Source organism: Camponotus vicinus, unplaced genomic scaffold, assembly GCF_025532165.1.
Source record: "Camponotus vicinus isolate PSW18456_S1 unplaced genomic scaffold, iyCamVici1.0 SCAF_14, whole genome shotgun sequence".
NCBI lineage: Eukaryota > Metazoa > Arthropoda > Insecta > Hymenoptera > Formicidae > Camponotus > Camponotus vicinus.
The window spans coordinates 10,113,207-10,130,607 of record NW_028141950.1 but is presented as its reverse complement, the minus strand read 5'-3'; the positions used below and the strand labels follow the sequence as shown (position 1 = coordinate 10,130,607).

Below are 17,401 nucleotides of genomic sequence, written 5' to 3'. Positions count from 1 at the left end.
AAACTAAATCTACAACAATGTCCGATTCATCATTAAATCAATCAAGTGTACGTTTTAGTAATGCGGATGGTCTACTTTTATTATCAGTGTACCTAAGGAAGATTATACTTCAATGATTATTCACAAAAAATATCGAAGAGCAGAGAAGAATCGACCTGTGTCTACGCGAGAATATTCTGTATTAAAACCTGGATTATGGCAGCATTTCTTAGTTGAAAAGATATGGCAAGCTACAAAAATACCTTGTGGATTTAATTTTAAACGCCATAAATTGTTGCGTAATGCAGAATCTGGGTATGCATATGGCACATGCAAATGTGGATCTGTAATTAAATGTGTAATTGATAATTCCGAGGAGCTTGCTACAAAAATAAAATGTACTTATATCGAAGGACAAGGACGTTGTGGAAAACGATATCTAAGAAATCCAGTAAGACGAACTGTTGTTGAGAAATTTCAAGAAACAAGTGCAACAAAATATAGAACAGAAATAGCAGAAGAGTTAATGGAACAAGATGATATAGAACCTCCACATTTATACAGTGCTAATGTCTTGAGAGTTGCAAAACATGAAATTATGCAGGAAAATTATATCGACAAGGATCCACTAGAAGCAATACATTTAATGAAATTAGGTTCATTGCAAAATCTAATACATAATATTGGATTAAATCCTTTTTTTGTACACTATTGCACCAATCATCAATTAAATGTATATCGGACATACACAACAGGCGAAACATCTTGTGTAAATATAAATGCAACTGGAAGCATCATAAGAAAAATTAAGAGGTCCGATAAAACAAAAACAAAACATATTTTCTTATATAACTATATTGTAAATTCTAAAACAAATGGTCTGTTTCCAGTGTGTCAATTGCTTTGGAAAATTAACATACAAATGCAATTCAATATTGGTTGATGGAATGGATTCGATCTGGTGCACCTTGCCCTCGTGAAGCAGTATGTGATGCCAGTCGTGCATTATTAACAGCTGTTGTTCGAAGTTTTACAGGATATTTTACTATAGAAGAATATTCAGATGCTTGCAAAGCTAATAATTTACCTTTATGTTATATACGCATAGATGTGGCACACTTTATAAAAACATATGCAAATTTTTTAAAAGATGCAGTACCACGTGTAAAAGTTTTTTATCTCTCATTATTAGGACAATTAATTTTGTGTTGCAATATTTATGCAGCTGAAGAAATATTAAAAGGAATATTGATTATTGCAAGGAGTGAAACAGAAGGAATGACAAGAAACAACGAAAGAACATTATGTGAAACATATAAAATAAAAATGAAAAATTTATTAGTATCATCAAATCAAGAAATACCCATTGATGATAAAGCGGAATTCAATAATATGTTAGATATTGAAGAAACTAATATCAATTTTAATAAGTGGAATCAATGGGCAAAAGATATAGACGAAGATATACAAAAACAAATTGCTGATAGTGAAGGAGATCGTGAAAATGCGCATTTTATGCCAGCATTTGCAAATCGTCTAATAAAAGATATGAAATTGATTCCTATGTGGTTTGGCATATGCAGAGATAAATTCGGCTATGGAAGAGTTCCAGCTAGTAGTGCCTCAGTGGAAAGCGATTTCAATATTATTAAAAACATTTTTCTAAAAACAGAACAAACACCGATGCGGGCAGATGAATTTCTCATGAAACATATAAAATTTATAAGTGGCCGTATAAAACTAATGAATGTCAATTTGCAGAAAAAAGGACAAGGCAAAGAAGATACAAGAGATATACCTGAGCCAATAGAATCTAATGTAGAAATTATACCAGAAACTATATCAGACGAGATTATTGATAAAAATCTAGAAGATGATTGTCCAGTATGCAAAAATGGAGATCAACCAAGCGGTGCGCACGTATGTTATATATGCCAAAAAAATGTGCATGCAATTGATTCATGTTCTGTCCCAGTTGGAGAAGAGGGATATGGACAGAAAAGAATGTGTAAAATCTGTCAAAAAACAAATAATATACAAAATATAATCGCATCAAGAGAAGTGGAAGATTGGCGTGGCCTTGCAACAACCCAGGAAACACAATCTAGAGGCAGATATTTATAGGGAAAGTGTATTGAAAATGAATTTTTATTAGAAAAAAATATACGTAAGATACCAATAATTAAAAATGGTGGTAATATAAATATAAAAGCAGTTACGTTTGGTAAAGTTAAATATTCTTTTACAAATACATGTGCTTTTGATAGTATTTTGCAACTTTTCATCGCTGCATATTTTGATAAAGATAACATTAAAGAATTGATTAATACTCACTCTAATAACATCTTTTTTAAAATAATTTATGATATGGTATCTTACGGTGTACGTAAATCTTATAGATTACGTGCTGAAATCTTAAGACAATTATTTTCAGGTACTAATTTATCAAATAATTGTATTTTAATAGATTGTCAAGTAACTGTTGGCTTTTTGTGTAGAAAATTATTCGCAGAGTATCCAACGTTCCGAGAAATATCAAGATGTTCGAATTGTGGCACAGAAAGATTGAAAGTGCTTCCAGTAGTCAACGTTGATTTTAATACATTAATACGCAAAGACTTTGCACAACTGGAAAAGGATATTATTATACCACCACAACAATGCAATCAAACGAACTATGATGGTCTCGCAATTACATCTATTTCGCATACAGGTATTTTTTATTTATTAATTTTATTAATATAATTAATTATATATTTATTTTGTTTAATTTTATAAAATTTATGCACAATTATATTTTTTGTTTATTAAAAAAATTTGTAAGAATTATAAGTCATTTATAATTATTCAAATGATTAAAATAACGATTATTTTATTTTTAGGATACTTTCTCATATTTGAGATTTATTCAAAAGATGAGGAGTCGCTCGATGTCAGATTGGACGATATTCCTAAAAAGATCAACTTCTCATTTATAACAGAAGAACATTCTCTAGTAGGCATAGTAAATTATAAATCACCTGTAAAATATACAAGACAATCAAATGAAGACATTGGACATTATACCGCACTATGCCATAGAAAAAATAAGAAATGGATACAATATGACGATTGTAAGGACTCAGAAACTATTTTAAATGATAAATATATTGCATGTCCACACCTCATTTTATATTCATTATAGATATGCTCATATGTTTGTAAAATATAAAATACGACATACACATATATGCATATACACACACATACATACATGTATATACCTACATACATGCATATGTATGTAGGTATATATATGTATATATGTATGTATATGAGTATGGGTATATGTGTGTGTCGTATTATATGTACACACATTTTTTTATATAACAAATTATTTATATTTTTTATTTAAATCTACATAATTATTTATATAATTATTTATATATATAAATCATTATATCTGTGATATTATGTATTTTGTTGTTAAAAAGAAATTTTACAGAGATCAAACGTAGATTCAAATGTAGAGTCAAATATAAAAAGAAATAATTTTAAGATATAAACATTGCTATGGAGAAGATTGCATAATAAACATTGATAGTATCTGAAAGTAATCTTTCTTAAAATTTGTATTAATTTATTAATTTAATCTTATATTTTGTATTTACTGCTTAGTAACTTACATTCATGAATTCTAATTTCTAATTGTCTTTCAGGTATTAGTCGCGCATAATGTCGTGAACTGCTTTTTCCTTATTTATATTATGCAGAGTTTCATGCAATTATCATCAAAATTATTTACATAATAAGCATTGATTATATTTGAAGGTTACAAAATTATTATACTATTATACTATTATTTAGATATATAAATAAATAAATAAATAAATATATATATATATATATATATATATATATATAAATTAGAACACAATTCTGATTATGTGTGCGTAATATTTATACTTATTATATTTTAAAAAGATATATGTAATTATTTATATAACAGAGATATATATATATATATCCTTCAAATATAAGTCGCGACTATACATGAACTGCCTTTCATGTTATGTAAATAAGATGATTAATTATTAAATAAAGTTATATGTGTATTGATAACAAATAAAGGATACATAATTTTAGTGTGTGTGTGTGTTTGTATGTGCACATAACAATTAATCTTAAGTACATATTTTTGCATTTTTGATTAAACATTATAATATTGATCACACACACAAATTATATATAAGATAATTTACTACAAAGTTTTAAATCACGTACAGAGAAATATATAAAAATTTACACAATATATTAACATAATATATTATAAAAAGAAATACATCTTTTACTGATATACATCTTTTTTCATTGAATTTTGTAGTTTATGAGAAGAAAAGCATTTGCATTTTCAAAGTGAGAAGAAATATTTTTTTTTTATTTCAACGCAACTTTGCGTACTAAATATTTTCAAAAATAAGTATTCAATAATAATAAATAACATTTAATTAATTAAAATAAATATTTTGATATTTTTCTACAAAAAAGTTTTATTTTAAATAATTATGTAAATATATATCCTTCAAATGTTAGTCGCGAATAATGAACGTGAACTGCACTACTTATAACTTTATTGTATATACAAAAAAAGATTGAGCTTTCCCTACAAATATATTCCAAAGTTAACTATGGTTAAATTGATTCCTCATTATTTTTCAATTATAAATTAAAATACAAGGAGTCAATTAAACTTTAGTTTATTTGTACGAAATGTTTGTAGATGTAACCACAAATCGCAGAATACAGTATAATATTCTCCATACATTTTGCAAGTTTAGTATAATATTAATTGTAATATAAATACAATTATATATAATATTAATTGTAATCATAAGTAATGCATAGTAATGATAAGTAATATTAATTGTAATGATAAGTATATGTGATAAATAGATAAGAATAGTGTATTAAAAGAAAACATTTTATTAAAATTTATGTTAATTATATCAAGTTTTCTTTATTTTTACCTCATTTTATCTCTTCAATAATTTTGTAAATAATTAATGTGTAATAATAATAACTAGAGAAAAATTAATTATTATTGAAACTTATGCACTATCATCCGTTTGTGTCTTACTACGGTTAATATTTAAATTTGTATTTCAGAGAGTTTAATTTCTTAAGTCAAAAAAAAAGTTGAAAAGTGATGAGATATCTGTGTCACAGACATTGTTATTAAAGTGATGTATACATTTTTTTAGCATAAATAGACGTTAAAACTTTAGTATGGTAGATCAAAATATAAGAATCAAACAATAATAATAGAAAAATCAAACAATATAGAATAAATATTAGTGACCTAGCTAACTTTAGCTAGCGCAGAGAAGCAGGATTTAACGAAATATTGCTCACTTTCCTTCTTGCTGTGTTAGAGTGCGGATCACAAAAAATTTAAAAACTGTTAAAATGAGTGAAAATAAAGATTCAAGAAACATGGAAATTGAAGGTAAATTTTATATCTATTATATGTTATATTCTTTTTTTATGTATATATTCCTGTATACATAAGGTGCTGGCCAAAAGCTTTTGAAATTTAAATACTGCTAAGGAATCACGTTTAGCAGCGACACATGACATTAAATACTGTATATTTTATGGATTAATATTCCAAGACTGTAAGATGTAAGACTGCATAGAGTCAGTGAAGATTTATATGAAGTTATTTGGCAATAAATTTAATATAATCGACAATCGTCACACGCAATTGAGTTGCTTTCTCATATTCGGTTATTACGACAATCTAATTATGTGAAACACATTGTCAAATATTGCATGTAAAATTTCAATGACTTAATACAGCACGTCACTCGATATACACTGATTAAAAAAAGATATATATATCTAAGCAATATTAACAAATCGAGCAAATTATCTAGGAATCATAAGTCGCTACTATACATGATTTCCATGTTTAACGGAATATATTATATAGAAATGTTAACACAATTAGAAAAAAATAAAAAAAGGATTAGGCGAAGTCAATTATGGCGTTCTCGTCAAAAAACAAAACTCAGACGCAGACAAAAATTATTAAATGTAGCAGAACCAGGAAAAGAAAATTGCCCACAATCCTCCGAAACAAAGGACGCAAGCATCCCTGGCCAAAAGACTGCACAGCAAACTATACAAGAACAACAACCAGAGACAAGCAGATTTTTTTTAAAGGTAACATGCAAATATATAAATTTAAGGAAAATTATATAATAAAAGTTAATATATAGTTTCTTTGCGTTTAATTATAAATATAGTTCACCCATTATCACATGTACACACAATTACATAATTATAATTTATATAAATTCAGCTTTTATATATATATATATATATATATATATATATACAGGGTGACCCATTTTAACTTAGGCAGCCAAATAACTCGAAAAATAAGCACACTACGAAAAAATGTTTAGAATCAAAATTTTGTCATTTCGAGGGGGACGTACAATGACGTTAAAATGAGCCCCCCACCCCTCCCCCTGGGCGGTGAGGGGGGGCAAGTTTGAAATCTTAAATGGGAACCCCTATTTTTTATTGCATATTCGGAATCTTTGGCTAAAAACACATACAATTTGTCTGAAACATTTTTCTCGATTCATGATAGATGGCGCTGTAATCGACGAAATTCAATTTCTTCGATTTCTCTTACTGAGAACCCATGCTTACGATTCTGCAATAAATTAACAATAAAAATACCACGTTTTCATTGTTAATACTCGAAATTAGTCTTAAAACAAACTTCTCATTATTTTTTATTACTCATTAATTACTTCTCAAGAAACTGCTTTTAGCGTAACCTGCCCTTTAGGCAACTTGAATGGTCCAAAGTACCGAGACATTTTGGACTTTCCATCTGATGGAGTTCCTCTAAGTATCCCTCCAAAATTTTGTCCATTTAGTGCCAAAGTCACAAGTGTTTATGTATTTTTTTAACATTTGTACTCTGATAAAATTCTGGTAAAATGGCAAATTATACGCCTACAGAAGTAGTCGATATTCTTATAACCTTTGGCGAATGTGGTAGAAATTACAGACTTACTGCCCGTACTTATGCGGAGCGATTCCCAAATCGCCGCCATCCTACTGATCAACAAATTATAAACATTGAAAGGAGATCTCGTAATAATCCACTTCATCGCGAAAGGCGAAGGAATAGACTTCATAATAATAATGACCCTAGATTGCTCGCAGTTTTGGCTATGGTTCATCAAAATCCCCATATTAGTACCCGTCAAATAGAACGAGAACTGGGAATCCCTCAAACTACGGCACATAGATTGTTACGATCAGTCAATTACCATCCGTATCATATTACTCTGGTACAGGAATTAAGTGAGGCCGACTACGTACTCAGAGTACAATTTTGTAGATGGGCTCTTGAGATGTTAGATCAGAATCCAGATTTTTTTAGTAATGTTTGTTTCAGTGATGAAGCAACATTCATCAGCAATGGTAGTCTCAATAGGCATAATTGCCACTATTGGTCACCAGAAAATCCACATTGGTATCGTGAGGTGCTTAATCAACATCGTTGGAGTTTATATGTATGGGTAGGCATTTGCAATGGCCAAGTCATTGGACCTCATTTTTTTGAACGTCCAATTAATAGTCCAATGTATTTAGAATTCCTCGAAAATGATTTGCCAGCATACCTAGAGAATGTTCCCCTTGCAGTTAGACTAAATTTATGGTATCAACAAGATGGTGCTCCTGCTCATTATGCTCGTATTGTACGGATGTTTTTGAATCAAAGGTTTCCAAATCGGTGGATAGGGCGGGGTGGACCAGTTCTGTGGCCTCCGAGATCACCGGATTTGAACCCCCTTGATTTCTTTTTATGGGGATACGTTAAAGATGCAGTGTATAGTAAAGCTCCAACGACAAGATTGAATATGATGGAAAGAATAAGAAGAGCTTGTGAAGCTATAACTCCTTTAATGCTAGAAAATGTACAACGTAACTTTCGCTGTCGATTACTGTTATCCTTAGAAAATAATGGTGCACACTTTGAGCATCTCCTCCATGCGGAGAGAGCTGATAACAATGCAATCTTGCCTTAACTGGTTGGGTCACCACACGACCTTGCCTTCACTGGCTGGGTCACTACTTGACCTTGCCTTAACTGGTTGGGTCACCACACGACCTTGCCTTCACTGGCTGGGTCACTACTTGACCTTGCCTTAACTGGTTGGGTCACCACACGACCTTGCCTTCACTGGCTGGGTCACTACTTGACCTTGCCTTAACTGGTTGGGTCACCACACGACCTTGCCTTCACTGGCTGGGTCACTACTTGACCTTGCCTTAACTGGTTGGGTCACCACACGACCTTGCCTTCACTGGCTGGGTCACCACACGACCTTGCCTTCACTGGCTGGGTTACCACACGTTCAAGCACCCCGAATTGTGAGAGGCGAGGGGACTCACGTTAATCAAGCACCCCGAAGGGAACAGAAAACTGCTACGTCCACGACGTTGTTCCTGGGTTACGCTAAAAGCAGTTTCTTGAGAATTAATTAATGAGTAATAAAAAATAATGAGAAGTTTGTTTTAAGACTAATTTCGAGTATTAACAATGAAAACGTGGTATTTTTATTGTTAATTTATTGCAGAATCGTAAGCATGGGTTCTCAGTAAGAGAAATCGAAGAAATTGAATTTCGTCGATTACAGCGCCATCTATCATGAATCGAGAAAAATGTTTCAGACAAATTGTATGTGTTTTTAGCCAAAGAAGATTCCGAATATGCAATAAAAAATAGGGGTTCCCATTTAAGATTTCAAACTTGCCCCCCCTCACCGCCCAGGGGGAGGGGTGGGGGGGCTCATTTTAACGTCATTGTACGTCCCCCTCGAAATGACAAAATTTTGATTCTAAACATTTTTTCGTAGTGTGCTTATTTTTCGAGTTATTTGGCTGCCTAAGTTAAAATGGGTCACCCTGTATATTTATATATTATTTACTTTGTTTGCTTTTCTCAGCCTCCAACACTTCTACAGTCGCTAGAACCAGTGCCGTCTACCTCAACACAGTCTGCCATCTCAACACCATCTACATCATCGACGCGGTCTGTTCAAGGAGAAATGCCATCCATATAAGAAATGTATGAGGAATTGCAGATGCTACGCAATGCAATAAATGAGGAAAGAAATCCTCAAGTTACTAATATTGACAGAGGAATCCAGCGCCTACATTTTGGCGGACGTGGATGGAGAGGACGTGGTTGGAGAGGAAGAAGAGGAGCACGAAGGCAAGGACGTAATGTTCATATACATAAGGGAAATGTGTACATATATTATAAATAAACAAACTGTGTATCGTGTATATTTATATTCTATATGTATTTATATTCTATATATATTTTATAACTGTTTAATTTATTTTGCCAGAGATTTTCATTTATATTTTTTTATACCAATTTTATAAGTTTATATTTCTTTTAATTAATTTATGTATATTAATTCATATATATTAATTTATATATAACGAGTTATAAATATAACGAATTTTAAAAACATAAGCATTACAAGTTTTGGATAAATGACACTAATATTATGTTACGTCCCGCAACAAAATTTTTATTTCTTATTTAAACACGCAAAAATTGCCTCTATAATCTTTAAACTGTAATTCCACCGACGAACATATAAATCTTAATCCCACCGCGTAGCATATTATTGTTAATATAATTAATATTGTTAATTAAAATTCCACCGCGCCATCTATTATCATCAGTATTTCTTATTATAAAATGTCACCGCGCAATGCATTATCACCAATACTTATAGTACATCAATATCATTCCGCCGCGCGATATACTATTGTCAATGTCTCCGAAAATAATCTTTCTTTATTAAGAAGCTAGATATACATAACATAACCTCACTTAAGAATGATAGAAATAATTTTAAGTATTTACCCGCACAAAAGTTACCAACAGATGGTAAAGTAATTTCCTACTTTACCGACGGAGTAAAAGTTACCGACACAAAAGTTACCGACGGAAGATAAAGTAATTTCCTACCTTACCGACAGAGTAAAAGTTACCGACACAAAAGTTACCGACACATGATAACACAGTTACCGACGTTACCGACTGAAGATAATATCATTTCCTACTTTACCAACTGAGGATAAGGCTACTTCCTACTTTACCGACTGAGGATAATAATGTTGCTAACCTTACCGACATATAAGAGTACACCTCTTTTATTGGTATATTATCCTGATACTAAAAAAGTTAAAAACTTAAATTCAAAGGATTTTTATTAAGTTATAAATAATGAGATATATGTATAGTCGGTGCTGAGACGTGTACAAATATATATATACAGGGTGACCCATTTTAACTTAGGCAGCCAAATAACTCGAAAAATAAGCAAGATAGAGAAAAATGTTTTAGACAAAAGTTGTATGGTTTCGAGGGGGCCATAAGATGGTATCATTGGTTTGACCTTGAAGAGTCATTTGAAGGTCACGTGAAGGTCACTTCAATTTTTTTAAATGGAACATCCTATATATTTTTGTACATTCTTGTAGCTCATCTCGAGAGCTTTCCAAAACACTATAATTAAGTACATTTTCGTTAAGTACTTTTTGAGTTATGAGGCTTGAAATAATTTCTTAATTTTACATAAACCGTAAAATATCTTGTAAAATATTCATTTTTCGATTACCTTACCTTAATAGTTTTATGTACAAAATAATGAGAGGAATCAATTGGTGTAAAGAAAACACATAGTTGTTTCGAAGAAAAAATATGTAATTTGCAATTAACAATTCCATATTTTTTCTTAAGAACAACTATGTGTTTTCTTTACACCAATTGATTTCTCTCATTATTTTGTACATAAAAGTATTAAGGTAAGATAATCGAAAAATGAATATTTTACAAGATATTTTACGGTTTATGTAAAATTAAGAAATTATTTCAAGCATCATAACTCAAAAAGTACTTAACGGAAAGGTACTTAATTATAGTGTTTTGGAAAGCTCTCGAAATAAGCTACAAGAATGTACAAAAATATATAGGGTATTCCATTTAAAAAAATTGAAGTGACCTTCACGTGACCTTCAAATGACTCTTCAAGGTCAAACCAATGATACCATCTTATGGCCCCCTCGAAACCATACAACTTTTGTCTAAAACATTTTTCTCTATCTTGTTTATTTTTCGAGTTATTTGGCTGCCTAAGTTAAAATGGGTCACCCTGTATATACATATATATACACATATATATACATATATATATACATATATATACACATATATATATATATATTTGTACACATCTCAGCACCGACTATACATATATCTCATTATTTTAAGGCATAGACTATATCAAAAATCTTTGATTCCTTATTAACTCAAAAAATAATATAGATATAAATCTCGTTATAATTTTTACTTAAAGAGCACAAAAAGCTGAGTCGATACATATATGCATAATTAAAAAAACTTCAATATTACTAATTTTATAAGTAAAGTTTTAAATATGATTTTACGTATGCAATATTATAAGTCGCTAAAAGGTGCTCAAGGTTAAATGCAATGCATTTCGCAGAAGCACCGATCGATCGCAATTCTCAGAAATGCCTAGCTCACCGAATTCCAAGCTCTGGAATATTCTGGAATATTCCGTTCGAATATTATTGCGCAACATGATGAAATAATTAATTATTATTAAAAGACAAACGAAATTATTGTTAAATGTTAATATTAAGCATATGCAATAATTTTTATTAATTCATTAATTCAAAAACCTAACGGTTATAATTATTAAAAGTTAAATCCAAAGAATATTCCGTTCATTATTGCGCAACATGATGCAACATGATGAAATAATTAATTATTATCAAGAGACAAACGAAATTATTGTTCAATATTAATATTAAGCATATACAATAATTTTTATTTATTCAAAAACCTAACGGTTATAAATCCTCTCCGTGGTGTGTCACCTTGTCGTGGTGGAGAGGCTCCCGCTCCGGTTTTGGGGCGGGTCTAAGAGCACACCATTGCACTTCCTCATCTCTCGGAGATGGGTACGTGGCTTGCCACGGGCCTGTCGATGGGAGATGAGAAGGGGGGTTCTGCTCCTTCCGGGCACTCTGGCCTGATGCGGATAGGGGATGGCAAACCCTGACTTCAAATGCCCGACCCACCGAGTGCCGTTAGGGGCGGGAAAACGCCCCGACTCATTCTTCTCTTTCTTCTCTCTCTCTATTCTTTCTTCTTTGGTCCCATCAACCCTACCCCATATCCCTTCTAACTCCTGGTGTGTGAATGTGGGTGTGGATGTGTGAATGGCGCACCTGGCGCATGTGTTCCTGACCCTATATCCCATCCTTGTTCCCTCCCATTGTCCCACGATCCCCCTCTATCTCTTCGTAAGGGTGGCTCCCTTCTTTCAAATAGCCATGTGTGTGTGTGTGAATGGGACACGGCCGGCCCTGGTGGATATTCCCGGTAGACTAACCAAGGGGGGAGTAGTAGCCCCCCGACCGCGGTGGAGAGGTGAAGTCTGTACCTGACCTCTGGCCTGGAAGATGCATAAGCCCCGGACTTGTCCGGGGTGAGGTGCCTGAAGGGCCATGTTTAACGTGGGAAAACCGCTCCTTCTCTGCTGCCGAGCCTATGCCGGAGTTGAAGCCGGGTAACCGGGCGTGTATATGGAGGATTACTTGGCCAGTATTTCCTCATACCCGGAGCCGGGTAGGGTAAATCCCGGCACCGTCTAGTCCGAGGTCTGGGTTACTCGTGGTTCGGATCCACGGAGCCCATTCGATAGGGGTGACGTTAAACCTTTAACATTATTTGTGGACCTGGCCCTCTCCAGGAACCTTTTTGTAGAGTCACTGTGTACGACTAGGGTTGGCCACCCGAAAGCCGCTTCTCGGTTGTCGTTCACTTTAATTAGGGTTGATTACCGGCGGGGAAGTAACCCTACTGCGGTAGGGTTCCCATGATAGGCGAACCGTCGTAAAAAGATTATGTACAATAATTATGGACACCTCCTCACAACAAAACAAAAATGAAACTGATGTATCCGAGGGAGAGAGGCAACCTAGTGTTGCGTCGACGATTTTGATGCCCGACTGTCGTGCTTCGTACGACAGAGACATCGACGTCGAGAGTGAGAGAACCACGAGCCCTGTCCAACCGAGCCGTGCGGTGAGCGAACCACTGCCGGAAAGACCTCCGATCAGTGATTTAACAGAGGAAGTACAATACGATACAGTCGTATGCTCGGTGCATCCATCTGATCCCCTAGCAGAGCCTCTTGATATGGAGATTGACGTTGACGTCGCATTGGCTGGAGGTGTCACACTCCCTGACGATGTGCAGTTGGTCGCTGAGTCTGTCAAGCCTGTAACAGGAAAACGGCGTCGTCGTGAGGTCTTAACTGACTCAAACGAAGAAGAATCGGACATTGGAGGCGGCCGCAAGCTCCGATGCAGAAGAACGAAGATCCTCGATACAACTGTCGAGGAGAATAAAGAAGATCACTCTTCTCGTACGGGAGTTCTCTACTCTTGTATCGAGTCCACATCTGGTGAGACAGACGGTTCGATGCAATCCGAACCAGACTGTGGAGCTGAACCTGGAAGTAAAAGAAAAAAGAAATACGCTAAAATAAGACCATCACCCATCGCTAACAAAATGCATCCGGTGTTGGATACTGAAGAGCTGACTGACCATACTGCAGCTAATCTTGCAGCTCTGGCAATGGACTGGATAGATAATGTTCAGCTTATCAGAATAAGAAGTGCAAGTATTCGAGGAGTGATTGGCAAGTATGTTAAAGAACGCCTTGAATTGATCAAGGAGTGTATCCGGGCCATGCACAATTTTTCACTTGGTGCGGATGATCCTGGACAACTTAAACTTCGAAACGCGAGACTGGCTGCTGATTATCACGCTGACCAAAAAGAAAATCAGCAGTTAAGACAAGCCATTATTAGTCTTGAAGCAACAGCTGAAAATCTTAAAGTTACTACAGAAACACAGAAAATACTCACCAGGCATTCTAAGGTGATGCGTAGCGTTGGAACATCCCCCATCCGTGATGGAAGACCTGGCGAGAACAAAGATGATGTACCTAAAAAGATATTAGAAGAGATTATTAATATTAAAAGTAGAATCTCACTACTCGAATCTGGTGCACACAAACCTGATGAACTTGATGGCTCTCTCACGATGGATCCTCTCCCTCAACGGCAGCCTAGAGCTAAGCCCATAATCAAGAGTATTGTCGAGCTTAACTCTCTGGAAAAAGTAATGATTAGAACTAAAACCAATACCGACTTATCTGGTTTGTCTCGTGGTCCTGCTCCTCCTGGTGGTCCTGTGGGTCCGCGGGATCCTGGCATCCCTGGCGATAACCGCGGTCCTGGTCCTGGTCCTGGCCGTTCTGGTGGTCCTGCTACTGGAATTCTCCGTAGTCCTCGTCCATCTGCTGCGCCGGTACCTGAAAAAGAGGAAAAAGAAAAGATTAAAAATAGAAGTGGTGATCAGAATAAAGATGAAGATTCGGAACACTGGTCGGTGATTACGAAAAAGAAGAAGAAAAATAAAAAGGAGGATAAAAAGGATGGAGAAGGAAAAGGAGCTACTATAAGCGGGAAGAAGGCGGCTCCTGCACAAATAGCACCCTCTCCTAAGGAGAAAAACGCCATACAAATCCTGCAAAAGAAACTTCCCAAGACATCCGTGGTTGTAATCAAAGGGAAGTCTGAGAACTTCTCTTACGCGGATGCTCTGATTAAATTAAGAAAGCAGATTCCACTCGAGGAAATTGGAATCAACTCCACGAAGATTAAGAAAACTGCCAATGGGGCAGTTCTTATAGAAGTCCCCGGCGCTGACAGCAAGGGCTTGGCGGAAGAACTCCGTTCCCGCGCTGCATCTGTCCTGGGTGAAGAGGCTGCTGTATCACGCCCTGAAATCAAAGGAGAGATTCGTATAGTTGGCTTCGATGAGTCTGTAGGTGTATCTGACATTACTGCAGGAATTGCAAAGGCAGGAGAGTGCAAAGTATCCGAGGTCTCGGTCACTCCTATCATGCCTATGAGAAATGGTCTGTTTATGACGTGGATCCGATGCCCTCTCACGGCGGCTCTTCTGGCCTCGAAACGTGGCAAAATTCCCCTTGGATGGACGATGGCCAGACTGGAGTTGCAAAAACCTCGCACTCCAAGATGCTTCCGCTGTTGGGAACCTGGTCACCATAAGGAGATATGCAAGTCGGAGATTGATAGATCTCATGCATGCTTCCGCTGCCGTGGACACGGCCACTCGTCGGCCCTTTGCAAGCGGGAGATGCGCTGCGCTCTTTGCGAGGCCAAAGGCCTAAATGCCAGACACAGAGCTGGATCTTACAACTGCGGTAAGGATGTCAAATCTAAAATAGAGAAATCCAAAGAGAAATCCATGACGGAAAAATCGGTTCGGAAGCCGACACTTAATTCTGCTCCTGATGATAAGAGTGATCCAATGCAATCTTAATAGAAGTAGGCCTGCATTGGACCTCTTATTCCAGTATACTCTGGACGAGGATATCGCGGTCTGTCTTGTGTCGGAGATGCCCAGACTTCGGAATCCCAGTAAACAGTGGGTCATCAGCGAGGATGGCTTATCTGGGATCTTCTATCATCCCGAAATGACTACTGGATCCCTAATGATACCTGGGGAGTGTTCATTGGGAATAGCTGTGGCAAATCTCGGCAAAGTTATGGTAGTATCATGCTATCTGTCCCCTAATGGGAATAGGGCGGATGCACTTGAATTTTTTGACCGCCTATCCGACGTGGTGGACGCAATAGATAGGACAGTGGTGATCGCTGGCGATTTTAACTCTAAATCGCCAATGTGGGGATCCGCTGCCTTCAACTGGCGTGGTCGCTTGCTGGAAGACTGGATTGCGGAAAGAGATCTATGTGTAGTAAACATTGGATCCACTCCGACATGCGTTCGTCCTCAGGGCAGCTCGGTAATAGATATAACGATATCTTCTCCGGAATTGTTCTCACGTATTGTATCCTGGAAGGTGCTTGAAGAAGTGGCATCTCTCTCGGATCATTGCTACGTCTATTATGAAATAGTAAATCATGTAAATAATGTAAATAGTAGTAATAATAGCAATAATAATTATATCGAATCTCGAAACGTATCGCGCTTTCCGAGTTGGTCGTGGGTTGCATTTGAGGAGAAAAGCTTCTGTTCTGCCCTCGCGTGGTACACTCCGGAGGCTCTGGGCATGCTGTTCGATGATGCTATTGATCCTGATACGATATCCTGCAAAATTAAGCAGGTTTTAGCAGACGCGGCTGACTTCTCTGCCAAAAGAAAGAGAGGCAACCGCAGGATGAAATCAACTTACTGGTGGAATCCTGATATTGCCAATCTTCGGTCGGAGGTTCTGCATGCTCGAAGGAAATGGATGAGATACATCAGGAGGTGTAATGACTACGATACTAGCTTTAGCGAAAGCAGACTGCTCATATTGCAGGACGAATATAAAACGGCTAAAAAGAACTTGCGTCGTAGCATCACGGAAGCGAAAGCCAGAGCATGGAGCGAGCTGCTTCTTCTCATTGACGAAGATCCTTGGGGTCTTCCATTTAAAATTGTTACTGGGAAGCTGAGGAGGTCTTCTCCATCCTTGACTGAGCTTCTTGACCGCTCTAATAGAGAGAAAGTACTATCCGGGCTCTTCCCCCCGGGTAATACTCATGATCTGGATATTCTTTGGCACAATTTCCAGTGGAAGGATCAATGGAAAGTCCCACTTGCTGAGATCAACTTTGAACTCCGACGGAGACCGTTGAAAGATGCCGCTCCTGGACCGGACGGTATACCGGACAAGATTGTGAAAGTCTTTCCTGATTGCTTTGTGGAGTTTCTGGCAGCATTCTACAACCGCTGCATTCGGGATGGTGTCTTCCCTACTGGTGGAAGAAGGGACGCTTAGTTCTGATCCCGAAACAAGACAAGGCTACAGTCAATAGAATACCGAAGTCGCGTCCGATCTGTGTTCTCGACGAACTTGGTAAGGCGTTTGAAAGAGTCATATGTAGGAAGATTAACGAATGGCTCAATGATAATCCCTGCTATGCTCTGTCCGATAATCAGTTTGGTTTCGTGGAGGGAAGGTCTACCGTCGATGCGCTATGTCGTGTCGTCGGTATTGTTGAGGATGCGCTCTCGAATGGCCTGGTAGTAGTAGCTATCAGCCTGGATATCGAGAACGCTTTCAACTCTCTTCCATGGAGAACGATCCGATCTGCCTTAAAGGAAAAACACATTCCTGATTATATAAGACGACTCATAGATTCCTATCGCTATAATAGATTCATTATGTTCCCGACTAAAGAAGGCATCGAG

The 17,401-nt window shown here is 36.1% G+C and overlaps 1 protein-coding gene across 1 annotated transcript; it reads left to right on the top strand.

Annotated features, from left to right (window-relative positions):
- Positions 1–15,599: 15,599 nt before the first annotated feature.
- On the top strand, positions 15,600–16,988 carry LOC145964825 (uncharacterized). The gene is made up of 2 exons (XM_083087986.1): positions 15,600–16,127; positions 16,224–16,988. Exons 1-2 carry the CDS (start codon positions 15,600–15,602, stop codon positions 16,986–16,988), a joined length of 1,293 nt encoding a protein of 430 aa, XP_082944112.1.
- The last annotated feature ends 413 nt before the right edge of the window (positions 16,989–17,401 follow it).